The sequence below is a fragment of the Ochotona princeps genome, chromosome 20, assembly GCF_030435755.1.
Source record: "Ochotona princeps isolate mOchPri1 chromosome 20, mOchPri1.hap1, whole genome shotgun sequence".
Classification (NCBI taxonomy): Eukaryota; Metazoa; Chordata; class Mammalia; order Lagomorpha; family Ochotonidae; genus Ochotona; species Ochotona princeps.
Window position 1 is genome coordinate 13,620,482 of NC_080851.1, and position 26,822 is coordinate 13,647,303.

General features: G+C 53.0%; 1 protein-coding gene across 6 annotated transcripts in view; it reads right to left on the minus strand.

Annotated features, from left to right (window-relative positions):
* Positions 1 to 13,422: 13,422 nt before the first annotated feature.
* ICA1 (islet cell autoantigen 1) overlaps positions 13,423 to 26,822 on the minus strand; it is a 133,347-nt gene continuing 119,947 nt past the window's right edge. For 2 of the 6 annotated variants that reach the window (XM_058678318.1, XM_058678317.1), the window contains exons 13-14: positions 24,345 to 24,614; positions 13,423 to 13,696 (exon numbers count right to left, since the gene is read on the minus strand). In XM_058678318.1, coding sequence (XP_058534301.1) covers positions 13,575 to 13,696; positions 24,345 to 24,614 — 392 coding nt within the window. In that variant the 3' untranslated portion in view covers positions 13,423 to 13,574. Of the gene's footprint in view, positions 13,697 to 15,775; positions 15,863 to 22,356; positions 22,669 to 24,344; positions 24,615 to 26,822 lie in introns of those variants that run through there. The other 4 variants (XM_058678316.1, XM_058678315.1, XM_058678314.1 and 1 more) reach the window with 4 other exon arrangements.

Here is a 26,822-nt window from a genome sequence, read left to right on the forward strand (position 1 = left end):
TAACTTGCTCGCTGAGCCCACTGCCCTGAGCCGTCGTCACTGCCTCACTGCCGGGATGCTGGAGGCCAGACCCAGAGGCAGGTGCCGAGCGTGCACAGCAGCGGGATGCTGGAGGCCAGACCCAGAGGCAGGTGCCGAGCGTGCACAGCAGCGGGATGCTGGAGGCCAGACCCAGAGGCAGGTGCCGAGCGTGCACAGCAGCGGGATGCTGGAGGCCAGACCCAGAGGCAGGTGCCGAGCGTGCACAGCAGCGGGATGCTGGAGGCCAGACCCAGAGGCAGGTGCCGAGCGTGCACAGCAGCGGGATGCTGGAGGCCAGACCCAGAGGCAGGTGCCGAGCGTGCACAGCAGCGGGATGCTGGAGGCCAGACCCAGAGGCAGGTGCCGAGCGTGCACAGCAGCGGGATGCTGGAGGCCAGACCCAGAGGCAGGTGCCGAGCGTGCACAGCAGCGGGATGCTGGAGGCCAGACCCAGAGGCAGGTGCCGAGCGTGCACAGCAGCGGGATGCTGGAGGCCAGACCCAGAGGCAGGTGCCGAGCGTGCACAGCAGCGGGATGCTGGAGGCCAGACCCAGAGGCAGGTGCCGAGCGTGCACAGCAGCGGGATGCTGGAGGCCAGACCCAGAGGCAGGTGCCGAGCGTGCACAGCAGCGGGATGCTGGAGGCCAGACCCAGAGGCAGGTGCCGAGCGTGCACAGCAGCGGGATGCTGGAGGCCAGACCCAGAGGCAGGTGCCGAGCGTGCACAGCAGCGGGATGCTGGAGGCCTCGGAACCATCCTTCCATCGTGAGGCTACGTGTTCTCCCCAGACACGCACCATGATGTTGAGATGTTTCAGCTCGCAGGGCCATGCCACCTTCACATGGATATAGTTTGCTGACATGTAGTTATTTTATCTCTTTGTTGGAACAAGGAATCCGGCCCCAAGTGCCCAAAATGGTTACTGTTTGGTCCTTCACAGGAAAGAAGTTGTTGGCTTCTGCAGCGGACTGAAAAACAGAAGACACTGGTTGTGGGGAACTTCTAAGACCTATGTGGTTATGTTAAATATGTGTCCAAAGATGAATTCTTTCCCTTCAAGGACTGGGGGCTTCATTTCCTGCGCCTTATTTGTGGGCTGCACTAGCTTCTTAGGAATCAAATATGGGAAGCGGGATGGGATGGCTCTTCCAGAATGATTGGAAGGCTAACTTCGTCCAAGTTGTGTCTCATTCTGTGTGCTCGCTTGCCGTTTGGGAGAATGTGTTGTGAAATGCCGGCGAAGTACGTAAGACCAGGTGCCATGTGGATGGGGAGCCTGCAACCCCAGGCAAGCCAGGAAATGGCTGCCAGCTCGTGAAACCCCTGGAGTCCCATCACCACCTGAGATAAATAGGGGCTTTTTTAATGTTTATTTGAAAGACAAAGTAGTAAGAGAGGGTAAGACGAAGAAGTCTTCATCTACTGGCTCAGTCTCCAAATGGTCTCATTAGTTGAGTCTGAACCAGGCTGAAGCCAGGAGCCTAAAACTCCTGCATCTCCCATGTGGGTAGCAGGGGCCCAGGGCACATTAGCAGGGAGTGAGTTGAAAGCAAACCAGTGGGCTCGGCGGCATGGCCTAGTGGCTAAGGTCCTCGCCTTGATCCCATATGGCCGCTGGTTCTAATCCCGGCAGCTCCACTTCCTCTCTGTCTCTCCTCCTCTCAGTGTATCTGACTTTGTAATTAAAAAAATAAATAAATTAAATAAATCTTTAAAAAAAAAAAAAAAAAAAAAAGAAAGCAAACCAGTGAGGCTTGCAGCAGAGCTCCAATAACAGGAGGCTGGCATTATAAGTGGTGGCTTATCCCACTGTACCACGGCGGCCTGGTAAATGTTAAGGTGCTAAGTTAGAGGGTGATGTGTTACGTAGCATTAGAACACTAATATGATACAGTAACTTCTCCCAACACACACACACACACACACACTTACCACCAACATCATCTGGAGTCTTACTATGTAATTCCACCCTGTGGGTTCAGAAAGCAAGGCTTTTTTTAATAGAGTGAATGTCCTTGAAATAAACCTTTCCAGGTTAGGTCTCAGACAAATCTTTCTCATACAATGTTTTGTATCTTAAACAACAAGCCTGGTACTAACTCTCCACTGTGTTTTCTGGTAAAGTAATTCATCTAAAGCCGGAGCATGTGATAATCCAGTAGGCAAAATGGAAACCCTGTGGGAGAAGGGGCCTGCTGGGGAGAGGATGCAGGAAGGAGCAGAAGTGATTAGATTTTAAAGCTGAAGAAGAGGTAGAACTTCTAAAAACAAAAAAAGTTTTTTTTTTTTTTTCCTACAGTTAGAGGAGTCAGGTGGCCCCCTGACTTGGTCTGCCCAATTCCAAGGACATTTGCACCCACTAAAAAGCAGAGGAAAAAATAAGGCCTTTCACAGGCTCTGGATCGGTTTGGTGATGCCTTCTCTAATTTATAAAACACTTCCTCAGCACCAAGATTTTGAACAATCAGATCATTTTTCTGCCAAAAGATTTTCTGATAATAAGGAGCGGGTCCCCTTTCACCCTGCAGACGCTACCCAGGCCTCGGCATTGGTTGCAGGCTTGACTTTGGTCCAGTCCTCCAGCCAGAAGTGGGTATGGCACTGCGGGCAATGGATGTTATTTCAAACCATGTTCTGGAAGCAGGATGGATAAAAGGTGGCTGTCGCCTTGCACCGGGACCTGCCAACGCGGGGAGAAGGGCTCCGGCTGCAAAGGCAGGCCTGTTCTCGGGTTTCCCATTCCACTTTGTAAAGGCAAAGGGTTACACTCCAGGGACAACACTTAACAAAGGGCACAGCTCTGGAGCTGCACCAAGCAGCCTGTTTTTCATACGGGTCAGGATGAAGGCAGACAGGGTAACCCAACCTGACCCTGCCTGTCTGCCCGCTTGGTCACAAACACCTGGTATAGTCTCTCCCTTGCCGGCGACCACCCTGGAGCACGCCCTGGGAGCTGTGCGTGAAGAAGCGATTCTTTTTCAAGTCTGCAGGCTTATCTCCTGATGCCCCTCTGTGCCCACGGCTAGCACCGGTTCCCCAGGAGACACTCAGGAGGGAGGGGATGGGCCAAGAAGGGTCTTTTGGAGGGACAGGACTTGATGGGGCAGGCAGGAAAGGGGTACTGTGGGTTTCACAGAATGTGTGGGCCCTGTTGAAATATATTTTTGTTGCAACAAGCATGTGTTCCTGTTGTAACATTAGGTAAAGAGAAGCAACAGGCCCTTCATATTGTGGAACTGCTCACAATCCTCGCATTGCCCGCGCCACCACTTTGTCCATCTTCCAGTTCACAACAAAAGTGGGGATGACTTAATTTTTGCATGATCCTTACAAAAGGGTAAACATCAGAGGAAATGAACATTGAGAATCAGCATGTAACTTCAGTAGTAATGGAGGCACTAGAAATTCATATTTGTTGCCTTTAAATTCGTCACAGAAATAAAGATGAACTGCACGCTGAGAGAGGGCAGGGATATGAGCTATCGCTTGTCGTAGTAGAACGGATCCACCTGACTCTAGAAGGTTATTTGTAAGGCAGAGAAGGCTCCTCCTCTCCTTGCTGACTCCCCAGAAGGCCCCGGCAGGGCTGGGCCAGGCAGAGCTGGGAGGCAGCTCCTCCCAGGACGGCAGTGGCAGGACGAGCCGTCCCCGGCTGCCTCCCAGCATGCACGTGAGCAGGAAACTGGATTCTGAGGCAGGGCTGGGACTCGAACCCTACACTCTGATGTGGGATGCAGGTGTCTCAAGTGGCATCCACACACAGCCCTGGACGCATGCCATTCATATTAGGAAAAAAAGCTGACATCCCTTCCGAACAAGTGTGTTAGCACTTAGCCAAGTGGTAAAAGAGGTCCCAAACCTATGTTATCTCTTTCTTATGTAAAACATGTATGCGAAGAAAAGATACACAGAATGAACAAAACAATCTGGTTATGACTAGGTAGATAAATCTTCAACACACACTTTCCTGTTATTCTAAGTTTCTCTGGTCGTTCCTACTTATTTTGTAATTGGGGAGGAAAAAAATGTTAATTTCTAAATATCAAAAGGGAGAGAAAACACAGAAGCAGAAGACTTCATTTTATTTTAAAAGTTTTCTTTATTGAAGGAGTTACAGAGAGAGAGAGGCAGGTAAGCTCTACCCTCGGGTTCACTCTCCAGTGGGCCCTGACGGTCAGGGCTGGGCCAGGCTGAAGCCAGCAGTCAGGAGCTTGTTTGGGTCTCCCAGGCAGGTGCAGGGACCCAATTACTTGAACCATCTCATGCTGTCCTAGGCTGTGAGCAGGGAGCAGGAGTGAAGGTGGAGCAGCCAGGACATGGACTGGCATCCCATATGGCAGCTTTGTCCACTTTGCCACAACGCCAGTTCCAAAGACTTCATTTTAAATAAGTGGCAGATGTGTGAGGATCCGGATGGCTTGAGAGCAGGCTTGGTGGCATGAGCTTAGGCTTAGTGGAAGAACCCGACATGCCCCAAAGCTTCAAGACTGAGCTGCTTTTAAAAAAAAAGCCCTTTCGGGCCCGGCGGCGTGGCCTAGCGGCTAAAGTCCTCGCCTTGAACACCCCGGGATCCCATATGGACGCCGGTTCTAATCCCGGCAGCTCCACTTCCCATCCAGCTCCCTGCTTGTGGCCTGGGAAAGCAGTCGAGGACGGCCCAATGCATTGGGACCCTGCACCCGCGTGGGAGACCTGGAGGAGGTTCCTGGTTCCCGGCTTCGGATCGGCGCAGCACTGGCCATTGCGCTCACTTGGGGAGTGAAACATTGGATGGAAGATTTTCCTCTCTGTCTCTCCTCTCTGTCTCTCCTCCTCTCTGTGTATCTGACTTTGTAATAAGTCTTAAAAAAAAGCCTGTCCCATACGCCCCAATACTCTAGAACAAATAGCATTGTCGTACTTGGAACCTGGCCTGGGTTTGGTGGTGCTTTAGTGAGAGCTGGAGTTTGAGTTCAGGAAGCAGAGCCTGGCCTGGCATGCAGCCCCTGCTCAACACCCACCTCTTCCCCCCACCCCTCCCGCTCAGCTGCCCTGGGCCAACAAGCCCAGAAATTGGTCATCTTGTTGATGCTACTGTTGCTTTTTCTTTTTAGGATTTTATTTGTTGTTATTGGAAAGGCAGGTCAGATTTATGGAGAGGAGAGACAGAAAGATCCCACATCCGCTGGTTCACTCCCCACATGGCCACAATGGTCAGAGCTGAGCCAATCTGAAGCCAGGAGCTAGGAGCTTCTTCTGGGTCTCCCATGCGTGTGCAGTGTCCCAAGGCTTTGGGCCGTCCTCGACTGCTTTCCCAGGCCACAAGCAGGGAGCTGGATGGGAAGTGGAGCTGCCGGGATATGCCTATATGGAATCTCAACACTTGCAAGCTGAGAATTAAGCCACTGAGCCATCGTGCCAGGCTCTTGTCAATGCTTAACACTGAACACAAACCGTGTAAGCCTAAACATGACTAAGAGAGCGTTTTGGAATATGATTAATACTTTTAAGCGCATTCTTCAAAAGATTTCTATTCATTAGTTTTCATTTACTTAAAAGGTAGATAGAATAAAAGAGAGAGATGCTTACTCACTTCCCAGATGCTTGCAAAGTCCAAGGTTAGCAGGCCAAATCCTCCTCTAGTTCTCCCACAGGGTGACAGCACTCCGACCACATGAGCCGTCAGCTGAACCGGAAGCTGGGCAGGAACTGGAGCCAGGGCCTAAACCCGGACATCCCAGTCTGAGAGGTGGACATCCTGAGCAGCATGCTCCCGCTGTGTTCAGCACCTGCCCCCAGCATCCTTCCATGGAGGATTGCGGGCTAGTTGCTCGGAGACGCCGGAAGTGGGCACGTGGAAGCTCGGCGCTGACCCCTTGGCCACAGTGATGACTGCCCTCGAATTTGTATCAGAGAAATCCGGGCCCGAGCTTCGGACTGGGCTCAGTGGACACCTTGTCTCCGAGTGCTAGGCTCTAAGCCTCCCGCAGTGCTTGACTTTGAATCTGCATAAGGCAGAGAGCGGGCAGCAGCATGAGCATGCTGGCATTGGCTTACTCGTGCAGATTAGAAAGTGGCTACTCCTTACTGGAACCGGGTCTCAGTGCTGCGCCAGCTTTGGTTTTGTGAGCTGGCAGGCTATGCCTGGAAGAATCATGCCCCCTGGAATGTTCTGCAATGCACAAGCACTGGGACATTAGGAGAAATGGTCCCTACACTGGTCAACACCAACCAGACAGGGGTGAGGCTGGGTCCTCAGGTCCTGGGAGTCTTTATTTGTAGAATGGAGATATTAAATACCACTAAATCTGTCTTAGTTCGCTTGGCTGGACCAGGTGGCCTCAGCTACAGGAACTACCTCCCCGCAGTCTGGGGGCTGGAATTCCAGGCTGGGGTCATGCAGGGCATGGGTGTGGTCGGGGATCACTTCCTGCGTGCAGGTGGCACCACTGTCCTCACATCACCTTTCCTCTGAGACGCTGGGCATCCGTGCGTGCTTCTGAAGTGGGTTAGGTCCTACCGGTGACCTCATTTTCCCATAATTGCCTCCCAAAGGTCTCGTTTCCAAATACAACTATGCAGGGAATTAGGGCTTCACCGTATGAATTTTGGTGAGTGCTCAGTTCTGCCTACATACTCAGTTCACTGTATGCTTTCATTAGGGAAATGGAAATTAAAAACTACGATGATGTTCCAATCCACACCCATGAGAATGGCCATCCCAAAAAGAGAAAGTTCTGGCCAAGAAACGCTGGAACCTCCCCACAGCTCCTCATGGGAGGCTGGGATGGCATCACTGCTCCAAACAACAGCCCTGCAGCGTCCCCAGGGTTACAGACAGAACCACCACATGGCTCAGCAACTCCACTCCTGGGTTTGTACTCAAGAAAATAAAAACAGGCCGGCGTGGCAGCACAGAAGTTCAGGTGCCACAAGATTTTGTATCTGAGTGCTGCTTCCAGTCTCGGCCTGCCATGCTTCCTAGCCAAGCCCCTGCTAACGTGCCTGGGAAGGTTGCACAATGGTGGGAAACTGTAGGTGCCTGCCCTCCATATGGGAGACGTGAAAGAAGTTCCTGGCTCCTGGCTTCAGCATGGCCCAGTCCCAACCACTGTAGCCACCTAGAACCAGTGCATGGAAGACATCCCTGTTTCTGTAACTTCGTTTCCGTCACGCTGCCTTTTAAATCTTTTTTTTGAAGAGAGAGAAACATTCAGCTAGTAGCAGCATTACTTCATAACAGCCTGAGTGATAGCAATCCAAGCATTTGTAAATGGATGGCTACACTCCATTTACATATAAAGTGTTTCATCTGGGCTAATGAGTATTATTCAGCAAAAGCAAGGAGTGAAGGACTCACAGGCACTACAGGGCGATGAGCCTTACAGATGGGATACCACGTGAAAGAGGACAGTCACAGGAAAGCACAGACTGCGTCACCCATGTGCAGGCAAATCCTGAGGGCCAGGGGGTGGGGGAGGAGCGAGCAGTCCCTGGGATGGGCACAGGGTTTTGTTCCAGGGGTAACAACCATTTCCTCCTTACAAATGGTTGTAGGATCTTGTGAATGTGCTAAAAACAAAGTGTGCACTTTACAAGGGTGCACGTTGGGGGTCTTCGGCAGGCTATTCCTCATCCCACATGGGCACTGGCCAGCGTCACAGCTGCAATACTCCCTGGTTATGGCCTACAAAAGCAGCAGAGGAAGGCGTAAGTCCTTGGGACCCTGCACTCATGTGGGGGGCCTGGAGGAAGCTCCAGGTTCCTGGCTTTGGATTGGCTCAGCTCCAGCCGTTGGGGCCATTTGGGGAGTGAACCAGTGGATGAAGGATCTCTCTCTTTCTCCCTCCCTCTCTGTGTAAATCTGCTTTTAAGTACAAATAAATAAATCTTTTCTAAAAAGGGTAAATGCTGTGCTACGTAAAGTATGTCTCGATTAAAACATCTCATGTACCACAACAGCCTTGGGCCATAAGACAGCGATGAGGATGGCTTGGGTTCATTAAGTGCGCACAGCACGTGCCTGGCACGGACAGCGGCTGTTTGAATTTGGCATGGGCAATGCAGGGGTCAGAGGAGAGATAAGGGTCCATGTTGGAGCACAGTTCATAGCGCAGGGCACGTGGCCGGCAGCCAGGCGCAGCTTCACTCTTGTCCACTGGCTCTCATGCGGGCACCTCGCTGCCCAAACAAGAGGTCAGAGTGTGGGCACAGGTTTTTGTCTTGCTCATCTGTTTCCATGTTCCTGGTGCCTGGCCCTGCTCAGCCTGCGTGGATCTGGAAGGGCAGGCCAAGATAACCTACCTTGCCCGCTTCAGCCTAGCCCCACTCTCCTGACTTTGCAAGGTGCTCTCTCTGCAACCTGATCTGGTTTGCCTGGCTCTGAGCCCCTCAGCCCAGCTCAGCCTTGAAGCTCCGGATCAGGAAGCAGGGAGGGGCTCCCTCAGGGCTGGTCCTCAGGACGGGACACAAATGGGTGGCCAACTGCAGGTGGCAGGAGCCGGGCACCTGTGGGACCAGGCTTGCTTCTCTCCCTGCTGGCTTCTTCCTCTCCAGCTGGAGCCAAAGCCACAGGTCACCCAGAAGAGCAGCTCTGATTGGCAGGATAAAAATACACCTCATTTGGTCCGTGCTTGTGGCCTGGGAGGGCATGGCAAGTGGAGACAGGACAGGGAGTTGTGACTTGCTGGCAGGGCACACAGGCTGGAGGACCCACCTTGTGCGTGTGGTTGTGGACTATGCACAAGGCCGTGGACTGTGTGTGCCCACCTAAATGGCAAGCCCTTGGGGGTCTTCTGAGTCTGCATGAAGACTCCAGCCAGCAGGAACCTTTTGGCTAAAAACCCACCGCAGACGCCCTGCCACAGGAAGTTATAGAACCCTTGCAGTTAAGCGTCCCTGGATCCCAGGCCGGCACAGAGCTCCAGCACAGGGCAGCTGCAGGACACGTGGCCCGTCGGTGGCGCCAGATGTAAGGGTGCTAAGGAGGCCCCTGTCCCTGCTGGCCCGGAGGGAGGTGGAGGACACTTCAGAGGAGAAACAGACCCTGGAGGTGTCACTACCCAGGGCCACGTGTAACATCCAGAAGACATCTGGGACCCAAATCAGCACGGGAGCTCCCTGCCAAGTGGCTGGAGTGGGAAGCCCGCGGAGCAGCAGTGCCTCCCAGCTCAGGGCTGTGCTGGCTGCACCAACATGCTCACGCCTACTCGGCCAGTGCCCGGGAAGCTGCCTGCAACACAGACACGGAGGAGGAGACTGGGGGAGAGCACTGGGGGAAGTGTGGCTCAGGGTGCAGAATTTAAGTATGATCAGGTTTAAAGCAAAAGGAATGGAAGCTGACTCAGCGGTCACGGGCAAAGGCCTCAGACCCCTTGAGTGTGCCGTCGGACATGCTGAGCACAGGTGCGCCCTTGGCCAGCTCCCTGCAGAGGCCAGCACTGAGGCATTTATTCTGTATGAAGGCCAAAGGTTCTGTTAGCAGAGAAAGGTGCAAACAGGTGCCTTTGATTAAAGCCTGGGGCTGAGCAGTGGGAGCAGTGGCAATGCGATGGCATGGCCCAGCCACTTCCGGCCCTCTCAGCCCTTGCTGGGCTCCTCTGCTGGGCGTTGCTTTCTGCTCACCGAGCTTTGCTGCTGTGCTGCTTCTGCAGCAGGACCATCACCAGCTCAGAACACAAGGAGGGAGCCCGAGCAACCCTGGCTGCTCGATGGGTGACAAGTGACTCTCCTGGCCTGTGACATGGCTCGGGGGCTGGTTAGCTCAGGCCAAGAAACTCAGCACTGCCGTCTAGCTTGGCCTGATGCTGTGTCTCCCAGAGTGGCTGGATGGGGCAGGTGGCATCTAGCATCCTGGTCTGAGATGGCACCTTCACTTGGTGCTTTCCCAACATCCTCAAAGACAGAACTGCTAGTGGGACCAGACCTTGGTCTGCTAAAACCCAAGTCACACCAAAGCCTTTCCTTTGAACAAACTAGGTTTTCAGCATGGACGTGCACGACTAAGAGCCTTCATAAAGATGGGGTGGCTGCGCCTGCAGTCTGGCAGGGCCACCTGACCATCTCAAGAGGCAGGCGCGCTTGGGACAGCCAGCACCTGCCCGCACAGCTCAGCCCTTGCTTGCTGCAGTCACACAGACTCCTCCGATTCCTGTGAGCAGTGTAGCTGCGGAGGTCCTCCTCAGCTGGAGCCCCTGAGGGTTTGTGGGGAAGGGCCCACCCACACGTGCTGAAAACAGAATGTGAGAGAGGAAGCACATGGCCTTGCTTGGAGAGGCAATGAGAAGGAGGCGGATGGAGGCAGCTAGCTCACATCTCAAGTTCTCTCCCCCACAGGCCTGCAAGCACTGTGATTGGGCTGGGTGGCTGGAAACGCAATCCAGGTCTGCCCCATGGGTAGCAGGGGTTCAGACCAGTTGCTTCCCGAGGTCAGCAGGTTAGCTGTTGCCTGAATTTGCAGGAAGCTGGACTCAGGAGCCAAGGAGCAGTGACTGGGTGCAGGTGCTCTCGAGTGGGCCATGGGCATCTTGCCTGGGGGCCAGATGCTGGCCCGCAGATGCCCTTGTGCTCAGCTGCTGCTGAAGCGCCTTCTGTCCCACTGACTGCTCCATCCGAGCAAGGCCCACAGAGCGCCACCAGGCCCGCCCACTCCCTGCACATGCCTCCCTTGTTGATTAGAATTCCTGTGACACAGACCTCCCGGCTCCGAGACGCCTGTTCTCCAGCACAGCTGAAGAGACCTCCAGTCTCCGGGCTGGCCAGAGGACCCGCCGCCCGGGCGGAGCTGGAGGACCTGAGCTGCTGGCCAAGGCACGCACAACTGGATGCTGACTCCTGCGCTATTGGCAGATGCCCCTGGGAGGGGTCCCTTTGCGGTGGCCTCTGGGAGAGAAAACCTGGATTTCAGGGGCTCTAGGAGCAGAAAGCATGGGGTGGAGGCTGGACAGCCTGGCAGGTACCACCTTCCCCAGGTTCACAAGGTCCCTTTGTGACCCCCTCCTGGTACACGGGACAGCTCTGCCCTCCGCGCTCCCAGGGTCACACACTCACAGCAGACAGTGTTGCTGCAGCCAAAAGGCCCGCACAGGAAGGCACTGGCTCCTCCAAGAGGCTGCACTTCTAATTCTGCTGCTTCTCTCACTCTCGCAGAACTCCAAATCAAGTTGACATTTCTAAAATTAGTTTGGAAGGAATGAACTCTTGAAATGCAAAAAGAGTCCATGCTGCTGGGGAGAGAAACCAGAAAGGAGGAGACAGAACTGCTTTCAGCTGCTGTCCTTCACTTGACTCTTCCTCATGCGGCGGCTAGGGGGGACAGTAGGGGTGGGGGGGACACTGGGGAGAGGGAAGGGAGACCTGCAGACCACCTCAACTGGCTGGAGAGCTTCCCAGCAAGGAGCCCAGGGATTGGGCACAGCTGGGCCCCCGGGTGTGTCCCCGGGAGGCGCCATGGCCCAAGACTGCACAGGCACTTGAGTTGGCGATGTGCAGCAGCTGGGCCTTCTTAGGCTGGAATGGCGGACAAGGGCCTTTGTGTGAGTCCAGATCAAGACACACCCAGCCAAGGGGATCGGGGGGTCGGCCAAGTGCACTGCAGGTGGGGCAAGGAATGCAATCTTTTAACTATTTGTTTTAACAAAATGTAAAGGAAATTCGATGAGAAAATACCTTCATGGGCATATGGCTCCTTCCTTGTCCCTGCAGCAAGGCCTGTCCGAAGGCCCTCCATCCACAGAGCAGTTTTAAAGAGCATCCACTCCAAACCCTCCCTCCCCAGCAGATGGGCCTCTGGCTCACCCGCCCGCCACTGTCCGCACACAAATGGGCCCGGGCTGGGAACCTGAGATCCTTTCATGCCACACAGCTCCATTCCGCAACCGTGCCTCCTGCAGTTGCCTCAGGCTGAGCCCACGGTGCTGCCTTGTGGAAGCTGAAGGCTTGGAGACCCTGGTCTCTGGGCGTGCAGCAGCTCACCAGCTGCTGATGCCCGAGGCAATGACTTTCGAAGGCCAGGCGGACTCCTCTTCTCGAGACCTGTGGGCTGCCCTCAGAGCAGTCCTGTGATGGAGGTTGGTCTGGGGGGCTCCTCGGGGTGGGCAGGCTTGAGGCTGCATCCTGGGGTGTGCACAGCAGGTGCAGAGGAGTGCTGGAGCAGGCAGGGGTGCAGCAAGTGCTCCTCATGCCATATCTGGGCAACCTCAAGGTGCCCACATGCCAGCTGAGGGGTCTGCTGAGCCCCTGGATGGTGGAGCCACCTGAGAGTCTACTCTGGGCCAGGAGATGAGTGGAGCCACACTCCATCTGCCTACAGTGCTTGGTCCCAGCTCCCAGTCACCTGCAGGATCGCTCTCTGCACAGCGAGAAGGACAGGATGGCGCCGTCCGCAGCCCAGCTCAGCCTGGCTCTAACTCCCAAAGGATGGAGGGCATGGTGAGGGCACCCTATCCCTGAGGGTTGTCCTGGGTGTGTTTCTGGACGTGACCTTGAGAAGCTCTGGCCGAGCAGGGCTGGAAGACACGGGTAGCCCAGGTGACCCCTGTCCAAAGACTCCACGTGGACCCAGGATCCACGCGCACTGGAGGGGATATGCAGGGCTATGCCACATGGGTGGGCGAGAGGGTTCAGATAAGGCACCTGTAACCCAGGTCAGGGGAGTCAATGTGCGGCCTCTAAGCCCAGATTAAAACTTGTTCCCACCCCCACCCCAGCTCACCCAAATCCTCTCTTTTCCTGCCACATAGCCTCATCTGGGGGATGTGTGGACTCAAGAGCACAGCTTCAAGGGGGTGGGGTGGGTGCTCACCCTCTCCTGCTCTTGACACACTCCAGTCCCCGTACCCACAGTACAACAGATGCCACAGACTTGACTCTGCATGTTAAAATTCTTTTTTGTTTAATAAGAATAAAAAAAAAAATAACCAAAGTCACAAGGGGCTTCAGAAGTACATGCTGCTGAGTCCCAGCTGTGATGCAGACAACAGCAGACGCCTGGCTCTGCCAACATGGCTGCTTCCCACGGCTCGGTCCTGCAGCATGGAGAAGGCCCCGATCCCTGGCCAGCGGGGGAGCACATGGCCGCCAGGCGAGCGCCGTGCAGGCGGCATCTTTGGTTAGCTGGAGCACGCATCGACCAGGGCTCGCCGCAAGCGGCTTGGCAAGGTCTTCCCGCAGCCTTCTTAGCAGGACAGGAGGCGTCCAGCCTCAGCCAGCCTCCTGCTGCTGCTGGGGCTGCAGGACATGTAAAGGGAACCTAACGCAACGTAGGGTTGGGATGTGAACTTGGATCTCACAGGAGCCCAATAACGCAACCGCAGGTTGTCCTGGGCAGGGGTCAGCCCGGACACTGCTGGGGTGGTGGACCTGCACTGTGTCCATTCACAGAGAGAATCCGCCAGAACCCTTGATACCAAAGAAAATTAGTAATTATAGCAATATAAACGGGGCCCTTGACCCCTGTGTTTTATTAAAATGGCACGTACATATTGAAACAACATACTGATGGCCGTGTGCCCCTGCTGGGCCACGGGGCTGCCATGCCGATGGCACGGGGGCTCCTTCCCGCAAGGCCGCAGGACTCACGCCTTCAGCAGCTCATGCTCTTTATCAGTTTTCCCAATTGCATCAGGATTTGACAGCGGGTCGAGATCAGCAAAGAGGCTGAACCAGGCGGTCAGGTCCGAGGCCGCCTTGGCCGGCTCTGGGGAGAGAAGAAGATATGTCAGAGAGGACACACCCTACAGGTGGCCAGCCCCGCCGGGCGGATGGGGCGGCCACAGGGAGGCTGTTCCCTGGAACACACCCCGTTTACGCTCTTGTCCTTAGGAATGAGAGAGCAACCCATGTCCCTCTCAGAGAAAATGCGCTGTGTGTTCATCTTTCCCCACCCCCATCCTGCTCTCCAGCCCAGGCTGAGGGCCACAGTCCATGAGATGCTTGAAGCCTCTGACCATGTTGTAGCAGCTCAACTAGCAAGCAGTACACTTCGTTTGCAATCAGGCTGCATGGCCGAGTGAGTGCAGGGTGCTTTCCACTGCTGGCTAGAGGAATTCAAAGCTGCTGGGCCGGAAGATGCCCTGGCTGCTGACTCCCCGGGGGGGGGGCGGGATTGCCACCCATGTAGGAGTGGCTTCTCTTGGAGCCACTGCCTTTCCGCCCACTCCTGTAAAGGAAGGGGGCCCTCCTTGGCTAATTGGTAATTCTACCCCCACTTGGCAGGGCTACTGGCTCAGTGAATGTGTAGGGGGAGAGTAAGTGGGGGACCAGCCCCAGATCTAATAATGGTGACAACGCCTCCCTTCCCCAAGGAGGCTCCACATCACCCGCACACTTTGAGCCTCACTGGGACACACCCTCGCACCTGCACACAGCCCCAACTTCCTGAGCACCGTGATTAGATGGCCACATTTTTTCCCAGACAGGTGCCTCATGGAAGTGACCTCTACCGACGGGAGTCATCCCACAGGAAGACCCAGCTCATGGGCCTGGGTGACCCCTGCTTTTTTCTTCCCCAGCAGGCTGGAGTGTTAGAAGTAAAAAGAAAATGTCTGTGATGGGCCATCCTTCCAGGCAAGGGCAGCCAGGAACGTGTGGCAACATTTGACCAAAAGGGACCTCAAAAAGCATTGGGAGGACAAGCTATGAAAAGGGGTTGCAGCGATAGCATGGAAGTGAGAAGCCGATGGCAGAACAGGGCCTTGTTGCTTCCACTGCTGTGGACCGGAGGTGCTAAGGTAGCCACTCTGATCAGCAGTTATTTTGATTGCTCTCCCTTCCTCTCCTCAACGTCTCCTACGGATATACTACTTCATAACAAGATAATCAGTGTGCCCATTATAACTAGCAAGACAAGTTGGTAATAGGAAAGCTATTCCTACATAGCAACCTGGTTTGTTCTTAGGGGGTACATACACACCTGTGAGAACTCAGTCAAGCACTGCGGGGAACACAGGGTGGGGGGAGCAGGGCATGGTTCCAAAGAGGTCACTTTTTGGAGTCACATGGGAGGTCACACAAGGATACTGCACGGGGCAAGACTGATGCGGCAGGACAAATCTCTCTCTACTCTCGACAGATCGTGTCCGATGTCTCAAAGGCATTCCCAGTGCAGATATGCAACATGCTCACTTCCCCTTCGCCCTGACCTCCCACCGAGGTTTTGAGGATCCCCAGGAAGCAAGCCTGGCCCAGCTCACTGGAGCCCAGCCACCTGCCTGTGCCCAGGCCTCCACTCCTGCAGGCACACCCAGGAGCAACTTATTCACACAGCACTTCAAGAACAACAAAGGGACACTTTTTGATACTGGCAGAGTAGACACCTCCTTTAACTTCCTGTGGTCAGCAGAAAGTGGGTGATGCGATGACTCAAGGAACAGATGGCAAGCGAGCTGCAAATGCAGCTGAGCCCCTCATCCAAGCATACACTGCCCTCGGGGGCCGGTTCCCTGGAGAACAGGAGTCAGGTGCTTGAAAGTCACCTCTCTCACAACAGAAATCCGCCCTTTCCAGTCAAGCGTCTGGCAGCAGGGTCGTCTCTTATTAGCTAAAGCTAGCAAACCTCGGTGGCCTTTCCTAGGCTGCTATAGCCACCCATCTTAGAAAGCTCCCAATCACAGGCACACAAGAGATTTGATTCACCCTCATTGAAGACACTGACAGAGGAAGCATGCAAGACCCTTCACCCAGTGCCCTTTCTGGAGCCTTCAGTGTACCAGTGCAAGGAGGCTGAGAAAGCAGCGATAGGCACTTGAAAAGAAAGGCAAGTATTGTTTTGTGTTACCTTTTGCTTCAGGGCTGCTGTCATTTGGGCTGCTGGTCTTTGCTGCTGACCTTGGAGGAGGAGGACTGATTGTGCTCTCTGACCAGCCTAATATTCAAAACCACAGGACGTTAGCTCTGGAGGGCAGTGCTCTGACCCACCGCTTGGGGGGGCACACACATGTGACCCCCACCCCACTGGGGCCCTTCCTGTACACCTCATCCTGGAAGACGCCAGCAGCCAGCACGAAGGTGTGGTCAAGCTACACATGTGACAACCCAGTTCAAACCTTCAAGGAGAACAAAAGCCCTTTCTCACCTTCTGCCCTGCCTTGTGATGGCACTGAACGTGGATTCACCCATGACTCTGCAGTGGCGCTCCTGCCTTGTCCTGGCTAATGAGGGGGCCCTGAGCACTGCGAAGGCAGGGACACAAGGCTGGCTCCCCACAGCACTGGCTTGGCGGGTGGGATGCTCCAGCCTGACCCATACACTTTAGAGCTTTCCCATATGCTTTTCACATGTTTGTCTTGACATCTGTGCAAGTCCCGCTTTCTCAATGAGACAAAGCATGTTAAACCTGGTACCAGCAGCTGCTCACTGACCAAGGGCAGGGCCAAGTCGAAAGGCTACATGTGGACCAGCAGCCAAAGCATCGCTGTTGGAACCAGGATGCTTGGTACAGCGGGCCTTACCAGGATGTTTTTAAAACAAAAGTTCACGTCTCTAAAAGGGACCTTAAGAGAGGTGGTGTGTGGAGGCAAAATACAGATGGGGCAAGGAAATTAACTCAAGGGCAAGAATGCTTTCTCATGCGTCCCGAAAATTACTGGACTTCAGGTCATGTACTCTGCCACGCTGAGACTCCTTCTTGCTGTGGCAGTGAACTGCAGAATCATGCTGTATTCAGTAGTTTGCATTTCTGTCTCATGGTATAGAGTCATGAACCCTTTCAGCCGGAGAGCATGCACCACCGTCCACCCCTCTCCCTTTGCAGCACTGCCTGGCACACAATGGATGTTGGACTCTCACATTACTGAATTAATATAAACCACTAAAGTAGGCTTTCAAACTGTGAGAAATTCAGCCATAAAGTATTATTTTTAGGAGGCAGAAAGCAGTGCCTGGCACACAGCAGATACCCTAGCACTTCGAATTATTTCACCTTAGGCAAGTGCATACTGACTTTCCATGAAGACATCCAATGACTGATGAGACAGGTGGCTCATTGTTTTACTTACAGGGCCTGAAACACTGGGAAAAATGCAAAGGGTGGGCATTATTACTCCTAGGAAAGGAGCTAGAATTTATAATTAACTGAGTCATAAACAAGCAAGAGGAACAGGCCTGGAGGGAGTTTTCTGGGATGAAATAAAAACATCCTAACACTGGCTGTAAGGAAGGTTGGAGAGGATCAATTTACAACAAACTTTTGAACTGCTTTCTTAAAGTGGGTGAACTTTATGGCAAATAACTTACAACCTGACAGGTACTCAGGAAAAGCTTCCTGGGTTCCTAGAAAACTGTCCAGTGCTTATTTTCCTCCTAAGCCCAAATCATGTGGAATAGTGATAAATGTGGAAAGCCAAAGTTGTGGCTCCACGGGTGAGCACCCCCGCTTTGTCTAACAATCCTCACCACAGGCAGAGTTCTCAAACCTCCCCCGCACCCCACAGAGCCCAAGCAAGGTCCCCACCAAGTGCCACAGCCTAGCCCAGTGACTGAGAGCAGAGCGGCATGCTCCGCTGGTGAGAAATCAAGTTCACAGGTGACTGTCCACAGTCAGAGCCCCTGGGGGTGAAGCCCATCACCCACAACTGTTACGCACAGCTAGTCTGGGAATTACAGCCTGTACATGGCCTCTGAGGCTCCCCGGAGTGCATACTGGGTAAAAGATTACGGCAGATTGCACTAGCCAGGAAACAAAAGTCTCATATTTGGATTTCTTTGTGATGCTGAAGTTTTAAATTTAAGAATGCCCACTTCAGCCCTCGGGGGCGGGGGGTTGCCACATAAGCTGTCCCAAGAACCCAAGCATTTGGTGGGTCCCCAAGCAGAGGACCTGAAAAAGACGGGGCCAAAGGCACCTGCTCAGGGGGCTGGAATGGGTGGCAAGTGTCCTCCTGGACTTTCCCAGGGCTCCCAGCCGCTGTCTGCAAGGTGCAGAGGCCACCGTGGGCTTGCCAGGAATGTCCTCTGCCCACAGCTTGTCTGCACAGGAAGGGATCAGCTGGTATGGAAGGGCTGCCAGCTCTTGCAAAGCACAGCCAGTACTGAACTCAGTGGCAGTCCCACCTGCACTCGCACGGCTGTGAAAATTATTTAGGGGAAGGGTGCAGTGATGGTAATTACGGAAGGAATGCCAAGATAGCTCTTAAATGCTTTGCCTCCTGTCGGGGAAAAAAAGTGCTATTTAGAGATCTCTGAGTGGCTAATATTCCTGTAATCGACATCAACAGTTTTCTGGCTGATGCTAGCTGGCAGGGGCATTTCTATACGGGAGGGTGTGGCCAGAAGATGTTGTCCTGTCTCAGACTCACTAGGTCTAGAAATGGGGTGGTAGAGGCTGGGGTCACAGGACCCCCAGACCTGCATGAACAAAAAGACTGTGAGCTCCTTTGATACCGCAGATGTGCTATCCATTGGCAGGAAGGACATATACAATCATATGAGAACAACCCTCCCCGCTTGCCCTACCTAAGGGAAAACAGCACTGAGCCAGAAGTCACACCTGCCAGGGAGAGCAGCCCGAGGAGCCAAGTCTCACTGCCCAGAGCAGCATTTCACCACGAATGTGATTCCTTAGTGGGATGGGAGGCCCAGGCTGGATAGTGGGCCATGGTTGGGCACTCTGGGTGGGGTTGCTGCGCAGGCCACAGTGGCCAAGCACTAGCTTGCTGTCCCCAACCTCAGGTTTCTGGGCTTGCAAGAGGGGCACAGAAATCCCTGCCTCACTGGGTTACTGTATGGATAAATGGGAGTTGCTGGGTGGTAGAGAGGCCAGAGAGTGGGCCATCAAGATGTCCACACTGGACGCCAGGGTCTCATGCCAGGGCTGACCTGAGGCCATCACCCCAGGGCTTCACGGGACGACTGCTTTCTTTCAGTCCCGTGTTTGCCAGCGGCTCTCTCCCTCTCTTCCCTTGGATCTTTCCTTCCTTCCCTCTCTCCCCTTCTTTCTCCTCACTCTCTTCCCATTTATCCATCTGCCCAAAAAGTGCCTTTGGAACATCTCCTGTATTCCAGGCACGGAGCTAGGTTTTGGAAATATGATGCTAAGTAAACATGGCCACGTTCCCACAATGACTCAGAGCAGGGAGACAGAAAAATCACTTGTATAATAAGGTGAGGTGGGAGGAAATGATCAAGTTCAGAGTATAATGGGAGGGGGGACAGAAACACCTTGAAGTGACTACTGGGTAGGAGGAGTCAGGGAGCACTCCCCGCATGGAGGGCCAGGCAGCTGAGACCCTAGGGATGAGAAGAGGGATGTATGAGGGGGTGCTGTGCTCGGAGAGGAGTGGAGAGCACGTGACAGGCCTTGGGGTGGGAGCGCTGGCTGTAGGGGAGTCAGACACGGCTGGGGTCCAGCATGCAGAGAGGCTGTGCAGTTCTGCAGCAGTACCACGTCTCTATGTCCTGCTGAGGGCACGTCTCTAAGCCCAGGTGAGGGCAGGGCAGCTTGGGCAGCCATGACACCAGGGTCAAGTCCTAGAGAATTTCATATAAGCCAAGCTGGAGAGTTTCTTAGTCATTTTCTTTTTAAAAGACTTATATACCTATTTACTTATTTGAAAAGTAAAGTAAAAAGAGGTGAAGACAGAGACAGCCTCCACCTGCTGGTTCACTCCTCATTTGCTTGCAACAGCCAGGGGTTGGCCCGGCTGACACCGAGAGGCAGGAACTTTGTCTGGGTTTTCTATGTGGATGGCAGAGACCCAAGCCCTCGGGCCACCATCTGCTCCCATTCAGGCACAGTAGTAGGAAGAAAAGCCAGGACTCAAGTTGGCACTCAGCTATGGAATACAGACAGGCATCCTAAGCAGGGGCCTACCCCACTCAGCCACAAAGCTAGTCCCTGAGGGGCCAGCCATTTCTCAGCGGGTGGACTAACTAGACATCATGGCAACTCACATGAGCCTGTGCGGCTCCCTGATGCCCTCCTCTGTGTGCGCGTGGCAGATGGCCATCAAGGCCCCTTCCACGGACCTGTGCAGACGCGTCAGTCCTATCCATCTCCAAGCCTGCATGCTCCTCTGCGGGCTCAGAAGATGCTGCCACTCGCACAGGTCCAGCAACTCTTCTGGCTTCTGCAGAGTGCACCTGATGCAGGCTCGGGCTACAACCACACCACATGTGTTTTTCTTTACTGTGTTACCCCGCTGTTTTCCAGGAATGTCAGTTACCTGAAGCTGGGTGAAGCCAGGGACGGTAAGAAATGAGCTCTGGTGCAGAAGGATGAATTTGAGAATGACCTGAAGCTTGAAACTGCATTTGTCTTAAAGAGAAACCTATGCAGAAGATCACTGCACCTGAGAACCAGGCCACCCAGTAAACAGCCTGATGGAATGCCAGGATGCAGGCTGGATCCAGAACGAGAACACATACTCCACTCTGCAGAATGCTACCTCTAAAGCTCACCTCGTGCAACTGCTCTAAGCAGCTGTGAAGCTCTCCAGTCTGAGTGGCATTATGGATACAAGTGGAGAATTGAGAACAGCCAGCCCAGGCCCTCAGGCTCGGTCCAGCAGTTCTCTGCCTGGCGCTCCTCCCACCCGCCTGCAGAAGCCCTGGGAAGGCACAATTTTCTCATCACTGTGTGACACAGGAAACCCCAGCCCCTAGCATCCCAATAACTTCAGAAACTCTTAGAAATCTCAGCTAAAATTAACCCCTTCTTTGGATTTTCAGTACCACTTGATCTGGAACATATTCCTTTGTTTTAGACTTCTAGGGCTTCAATAGCAAGGAACTAAGGTGGAATTGTTCCCCTACTAAATCACCGTTCCCTGCCACTCCCCGAGAAGACCGGGAGGGAAGTGAGTGGGAAATGGGAACCCTCCAAGTCTGTTCTCTGATGCCGTGACCCTGAGCACAGCTCTAGGCCCCTCCAGTCAGCCAGACCCTAGCAATCCTGGCAAGACAGCATGGGTATGCCAGGGCCAAGGTGCAGGGCAGGTTGCTCTCATGAGCCATGCAGATTTCCTGGGACCATCTCTGTTTCAAACAGTCTATTCTAGAACATCGGTGCTCTGCAGCATGTACAGGGACTCAGTCATCCCACACCTGCTTATCCCTTCTGAGATTCCCAGGTGCCCCATCTCTGTGTGTGGCCAGGAGGCTCAGGGACGTCCAGGGGCACCTTCTTTGGTCCAGAGGCCAATGAAGCACGTTTGCCACCCAAGGCCCTGCCGTGAGAGGCCACAGGAGATCCCAGGAACCAGCAAGTGTTCCAGAGTCAGGCTGCCCTAGGTGAAGGGCCAGCCTGCCCCTGCCAGGTGAGTGATACCTGGCAGCTGTGTGCCTCCGTGTGCCAGTCTATGAAGTAGAACACCACCACCAGTGTGGAAAGTGTTTGACGAGGACCTAGTGAGATTGGCACACATGCAAGCACATGTAACAGAGCTTGGCACATGAAGACCCTCACAGCTCTGAAGCAAGGCTAACCTGGGGGAAGACACTGAGTCTGGGGACGCCCTTCTGAGAGGAGCTCAAGGGCCAGGGAGTTGGAGGGGCCTCCCCCCACCTCAGAGCGGGCGGGAGCAGAGAGGCTGTAGAAGCCTGGGGCTCTGACTGCTACAGCGCTGCTGGTTAGCGAGCCACTGGCCCAGTGAGCCTCTCTACTTGGTGTTTAGTCTGACTAATTATGTCAGCGGTTTAGTGAATATGGTTTTTGAGATGATCTGGTAACCAGAGGACAGTTTCAGTATTAAGTGGCAGAGAATAGTTATTATTAAACTATTGCATATACATGATTATTCACATATCTCGATGGATTATTCTAGGCTGTGGACACTGTGAAAACAAAAACAAAAACTCAGGCCAATACATATCCTTCCCTCACTAGGGGTTGGCCTAGCTTCTGCGGCCTGTAACTGTCTCTCCCGCTACCTCGGTCCCCTCCAGCCACGGTGACCTTCCTCTAGTCACGGCCTCCCCTTGGGGACTGGCTCAGGGAGCCCGTTCTGCAAGTCTTGGCTCGGCTGTCAGCTTCCCAGGGTAAGTGGAGTTTCAGTGGGCAGCCCCATCTGCCTTGTCATCCCCAACTCTCCTTGTCCCCGGCTCCAAGCTTTTCTTTCCCCTCTATCCGGAGCCATGTTTCACTCATGCCAGTGCCACTGGCTTTTTTTTATCAGGCTTGCCCACTGTGTCCTCCCCATCAGACTGAGTTCCAGGATGGCAAAGAGCTTCATGTGTCTTGTTCTTGGACAAATCACCAGTTCCTGGCACACAGTGGGAGTCAAGAAATACTTGCTGGGTGAATGAGGGGCTTAACCAGAAGCCAGCGAGATGGCAACCTCAGAAACTCTGCTGGCCTGAGAAGTCAGCAGACGCTTTCAGACCCCCCTCCTCCTTCCACTGCCTCAGACTGCACTGCCCTACGACCCCGAGGCTTGTGTGAGTTTCAGGTCTTTCCTGTGGATGTGGCTCTGTGCTCAGGAAGAGGGTGCGGGCTCTGAGTTTCAGCAGGAGGAGGGTGGGAGTTTTGGTGGCCACCAGTGTGCGGCCACTGCTGAGCCCTGCTGGCCGTGGGGACCTGAGTGGTGTTCACTCTGCAACACAGCTGGTGAGTCTCCAGCTGCCTCGAGACACAGGATGAGGATCTGGGGCCCCTCCCTTCTCTTCCAGGGCTTGTTAGCACCCCCGCTTCGGGTGGGTGGGGGTGAAACTGGAGTTGGTTGGCAGCCGGCTTCCCTGGAGCACAGGTGAGGGGGTGGAACCCAGGGCGAGAGGCATGGTGGGAAGCATGCTGGCCTTGCACCGATCCCTGCTCTTCCCACCCCAGGAGTGCAAATAGCTGAGACAGACTCATAGAGGAGAGGAACAGGAGCCAGGCATTTCACAAAACGGGGTGCAGGGAGGACTGTTCCTTGTCCTGCCTACAGAACTCTGTGCCCATGATCTCATCTCTCAAGACCTGAGGCTGTAATAGCCCGTAATTACTTAATCCTCCCCACTCTGCCGTTTGTTCTGGGCTGGAAGTGCCAGATAAACACCCTGTTTATTACTGAGATAGCCTGAATTCATAGAAAAACCAAAACACCGTGAGAGTTTCCCCAAGAGTGATTCCTGTTCAAGATTTAGAGTCATGAAAGGAGGAAAAGCATTGAAAGAACAGAAAATGATTTCCTTCCTGAGATCTGTGCACTGAGAAGGTCAAATTTCAAACTTTAAATTTCAATCTGAGGTTTTGTTTCTGCATTAAAAAAATAAAAGATTTATTTGACATGTAGGAGAGTGAGTGTGTGCATCCATCTGCTGGTTCACTCCCCAAATGGCCACAACAGCTAGGTTTGGGCAGGGCTGAAGCCAGCAGCCAGGAATCCATCAGGTTTCCTGCATGGGTGGCTGAGGCCAAGCACTTGGACCAGGCCATTAGCAGAGAGCTGATCTACAGCCCCTGGGACTTGAACTGGTGTTGAAATACAAGGATACAAGGTGTGGTGTTAGCCTGATCCCTGTACCACGTTGCCAGCCCCTCATTCTTGCACCTTCACACTAGTGTCGCCCCTCACCCAGTGACATGTGGCCTGTGGGGAGCCCCCTGCACCATGAAGCATGTGGAGCATGTTGCCTTCCTCATTTGATTGGTGTGCCAACTATTTTTGCTGTGGCTGTGGAGGCACCGTTTGGAGGTATTTTTCAGGCAGAACAAAACAGCTGAACCTAGGGGATGCTTGAGGCAGGGTGGGATGGGTGAGAGGGTGAGAGAGCAGAGAGGACAAGACAAAAGGCAGTGTGCAGGTGGAGTTCTGAGACTCCCTGCAGTGCTATCAGCAGCCAGCTGGGGAGAGTGCACGTCCAGGAATAGAGGGACATGGCTACCTGTCTCTGGGAAAACTTAGAGGAATGTCCTCAAGGGGCCGTGACCTGAAGACAACAGTGAACCATCTCATATATGCCACAAAAAAGTCCAAAATCCAAGTATGACTTTCACACTGAGAACAACCCACACGGTTGTTTTGGTTTATTCCACATTCATTTAATGTGGAATAAAAATATACAGAGCCCCCTCCAAATAGACATATAAGAGAGTAGGTAAAAATTGCAAAAAAGAAAAAAGGAGTTAAAGAGAGAGCAGATATGAGGGTACTTCAACAGCTTGCAGAAAAATGAGATTAAAAGATAAATTTTGGTGCAGAAATTTGGGAAATTCATGCATAGTTTTCTCACTACACATTTTTGTCAAATTTGAAAACACCTTTTTGCGCATGGATATCAAAATTATTTTTGCATCAAAATCAACATATCTTCCAATTGCATTTCCAACAAATTTTTTGAAGTTTCCTGGTGTACCTCTGGATTAAAAGAAGACAACAAAGAATGAACAAGGCGAAAAAAATTTTTTTTTCGATCCCAGCAGTACATACCTTGCAGTGAGGCCTGTAAGTCTTTCATATTTTGGTCCAAAAGCTGAGAGGGGAGGAAGCCAGATCCTGCCTGAGGCTTGAGGTCTGGCTCTCCCAGGACCACGGCAGCTGCAGGCTCCCTCGGCCGACCATCTCCAAACACTGCAGCCCACTCTCTGCCGAACTCGCCCTCCTCCAGGGAGGATGTGCTGAAGATCTCCGTAAGCAATTGCAAGTCATCTTTGTCAGCGCCTTCGGGGTCTGGGATCCCTGTCCCGGGGCCTGGGCTGGCTGATGGAAGCAATAACACACAGGGCATCACCACAGAGTGCCCCATCCCAAGCCACAGTCGCTACAGGGCCATCTCTGCTTAAGGATAAGGTCAATCAAAACACCGAGATCCTCAAAAGCTCATGGAAAATGCTTACTATGCAAAAATTAGATTGGATTTCAAGTTTTTGTGCACCCAAATAAACCTCTTTTCATTCCCTTTTCACAATTTTGTAAACCCCCCTTGTACACACTCATCCTGCACTAGCAGTATGTAGATCTCAGAACTCAGTTTCCAGCGCCATGCTCTCAGATAGCTCTTCCATCAAAGGTAGTACAATTTGTGAGTGCTAATAGAGTGGCGTGTAAACACTGGCCACAGAAAATGCCAGCGTTTTGGTTTTTCCTTAACAAAAAAGCAAATTTACCCAAATATTTCTTAGATCCCAAACAAAGCCAGGATTGAAAGCATGTTGGCAGCCCCATTTTTTTTTGTTTTATTTATTATTATTATTTTTTATAGATAGCTCCCAGACTCTTCCCACACAAGCCCTAAATCCACACTGCCCAGACTGGAACAGTGAACACTGTGTGGCAGCCTGTCCTGCCACTCAGGTTGGGGAGAGAGACCTCACTGTGCCCTGCCCAGGGAGGAAGAGGGTGCAGAGCAACCAAGAAAGGCACCCTTGTGTCTTCCATGGCTGAAATCACAGCCTTATGGCGCACAGGAAAGGAGGATCTGGTTGGGCTAAGGGTAACAGGAAGACAAGAACAGGGAAGGAGGACCCAGGAGGACCCCCGAGAGGGCACCCCTGGGCCACAGGCACAACTCTGAAGAGTTAACATGAGTAGCAGATGTGGGGGCAGCCCCCACTTACCCCTGACTTCAGCAGGACCCTGCACAGCCATGGATCTCTGGGTTGTCATCTCTAAAGTCACAATATTCATCATGCCTACCTTGGGGTGTTGTCAGCAAGATGAAAAGAAATAGCACCTTAACACGTCAGAGGAGACAACCATCCTTGGAAAAGGTGCACTGACAGAATACTGAATATTGGGGACCAGGAGGATGGGAACATGCTGCCTACACCAAGACCTTTCATCGAGTTTTCTAAATATTATGAGAACAGGGATGGATGGATTTATTAACTGTGGTTTTGTGGTAGCACTTCATTGTCACCTGGAGACTGAACACTTTGTTGTAAGTCTTAAAGAGAATAAAAAAAAAATGTCAGCACTGCAATCTCAATCGGCTTTATCAAGTGGTATTATCAGGTGTCCCTCAAATCTAAAAGACAGTAAGAGAAGCCTTGTTCTCTTTCTAAAAACAGAGCTCTTTCGTGTTGACTTCCCTGGGTCTACTTCCAGGCACACTTTACATAAAAGATCTAAAGATGAAGGGGACTTTTTGATGTTGTTGAGCTTGGCTATAAATTAGGGAGGGGAGGGATCCAGTCCTCCTTCCTCCTTGTTTTAAAACAGTGGGAAACATCACCTTCATCAGCCAACTCTCTAATGTAATTGTTTTTACTGTTTGTTTTATCAAAAACATTTTCTCTGAGACAGAGCCTGTAGGCAAGGCAGGTGCGAGGTTGGGAGGAGGGTATGTTCAGGCTTCTGAGGCAGCAGTGTGACCACCTAGGCTTGTGTGTGGCCAGTGTGGGTAGGGCCAGGTTGGCATCTGTAAGGAGTTTGACCCAGGTGGTCAAACTAAGCATGAACATCCATCAACATGTGTGCCCCTTCCTCCCCCTTCTCGGCTCGGCCCTTGGGACCCAGACCAACTTACAACCTCTGCACTTCCTCCTTTCAAAGGCGCTGTAGTACCCCAGCCCTTTCAGTGGTTTTCTCTCTGACCTGACTGAAACCAGATGATGACTGAACAAGCCCAGTAACATGGAACCAATTCCAACTGAGGGTGACTCGAAACCAGCCTAGGGGGTGACACACTATCCCTAGGGTCATTTGAGAAGACCTTCCTCTGAGTCCAAGGGGGACTCTTCCCTGCTGCCATTGACATGAGTATGTATCACTGCGTCAGCAATGACAAGTAAGTGACATGGAGCCCTGTAAAAGCAAGCAGGACTTAGAAGTCCTGTCCTGGTGCTAGGTGGGACTTGGCAACAGTACTTAAAGTGACTTCAACACCTCTTCCTCTTCCCTCTTCTTCTTCAATTCTCAGATTCTCCTCATGACCCTGGCACGGCAGCTCTTAGGACGGCTCAGAGT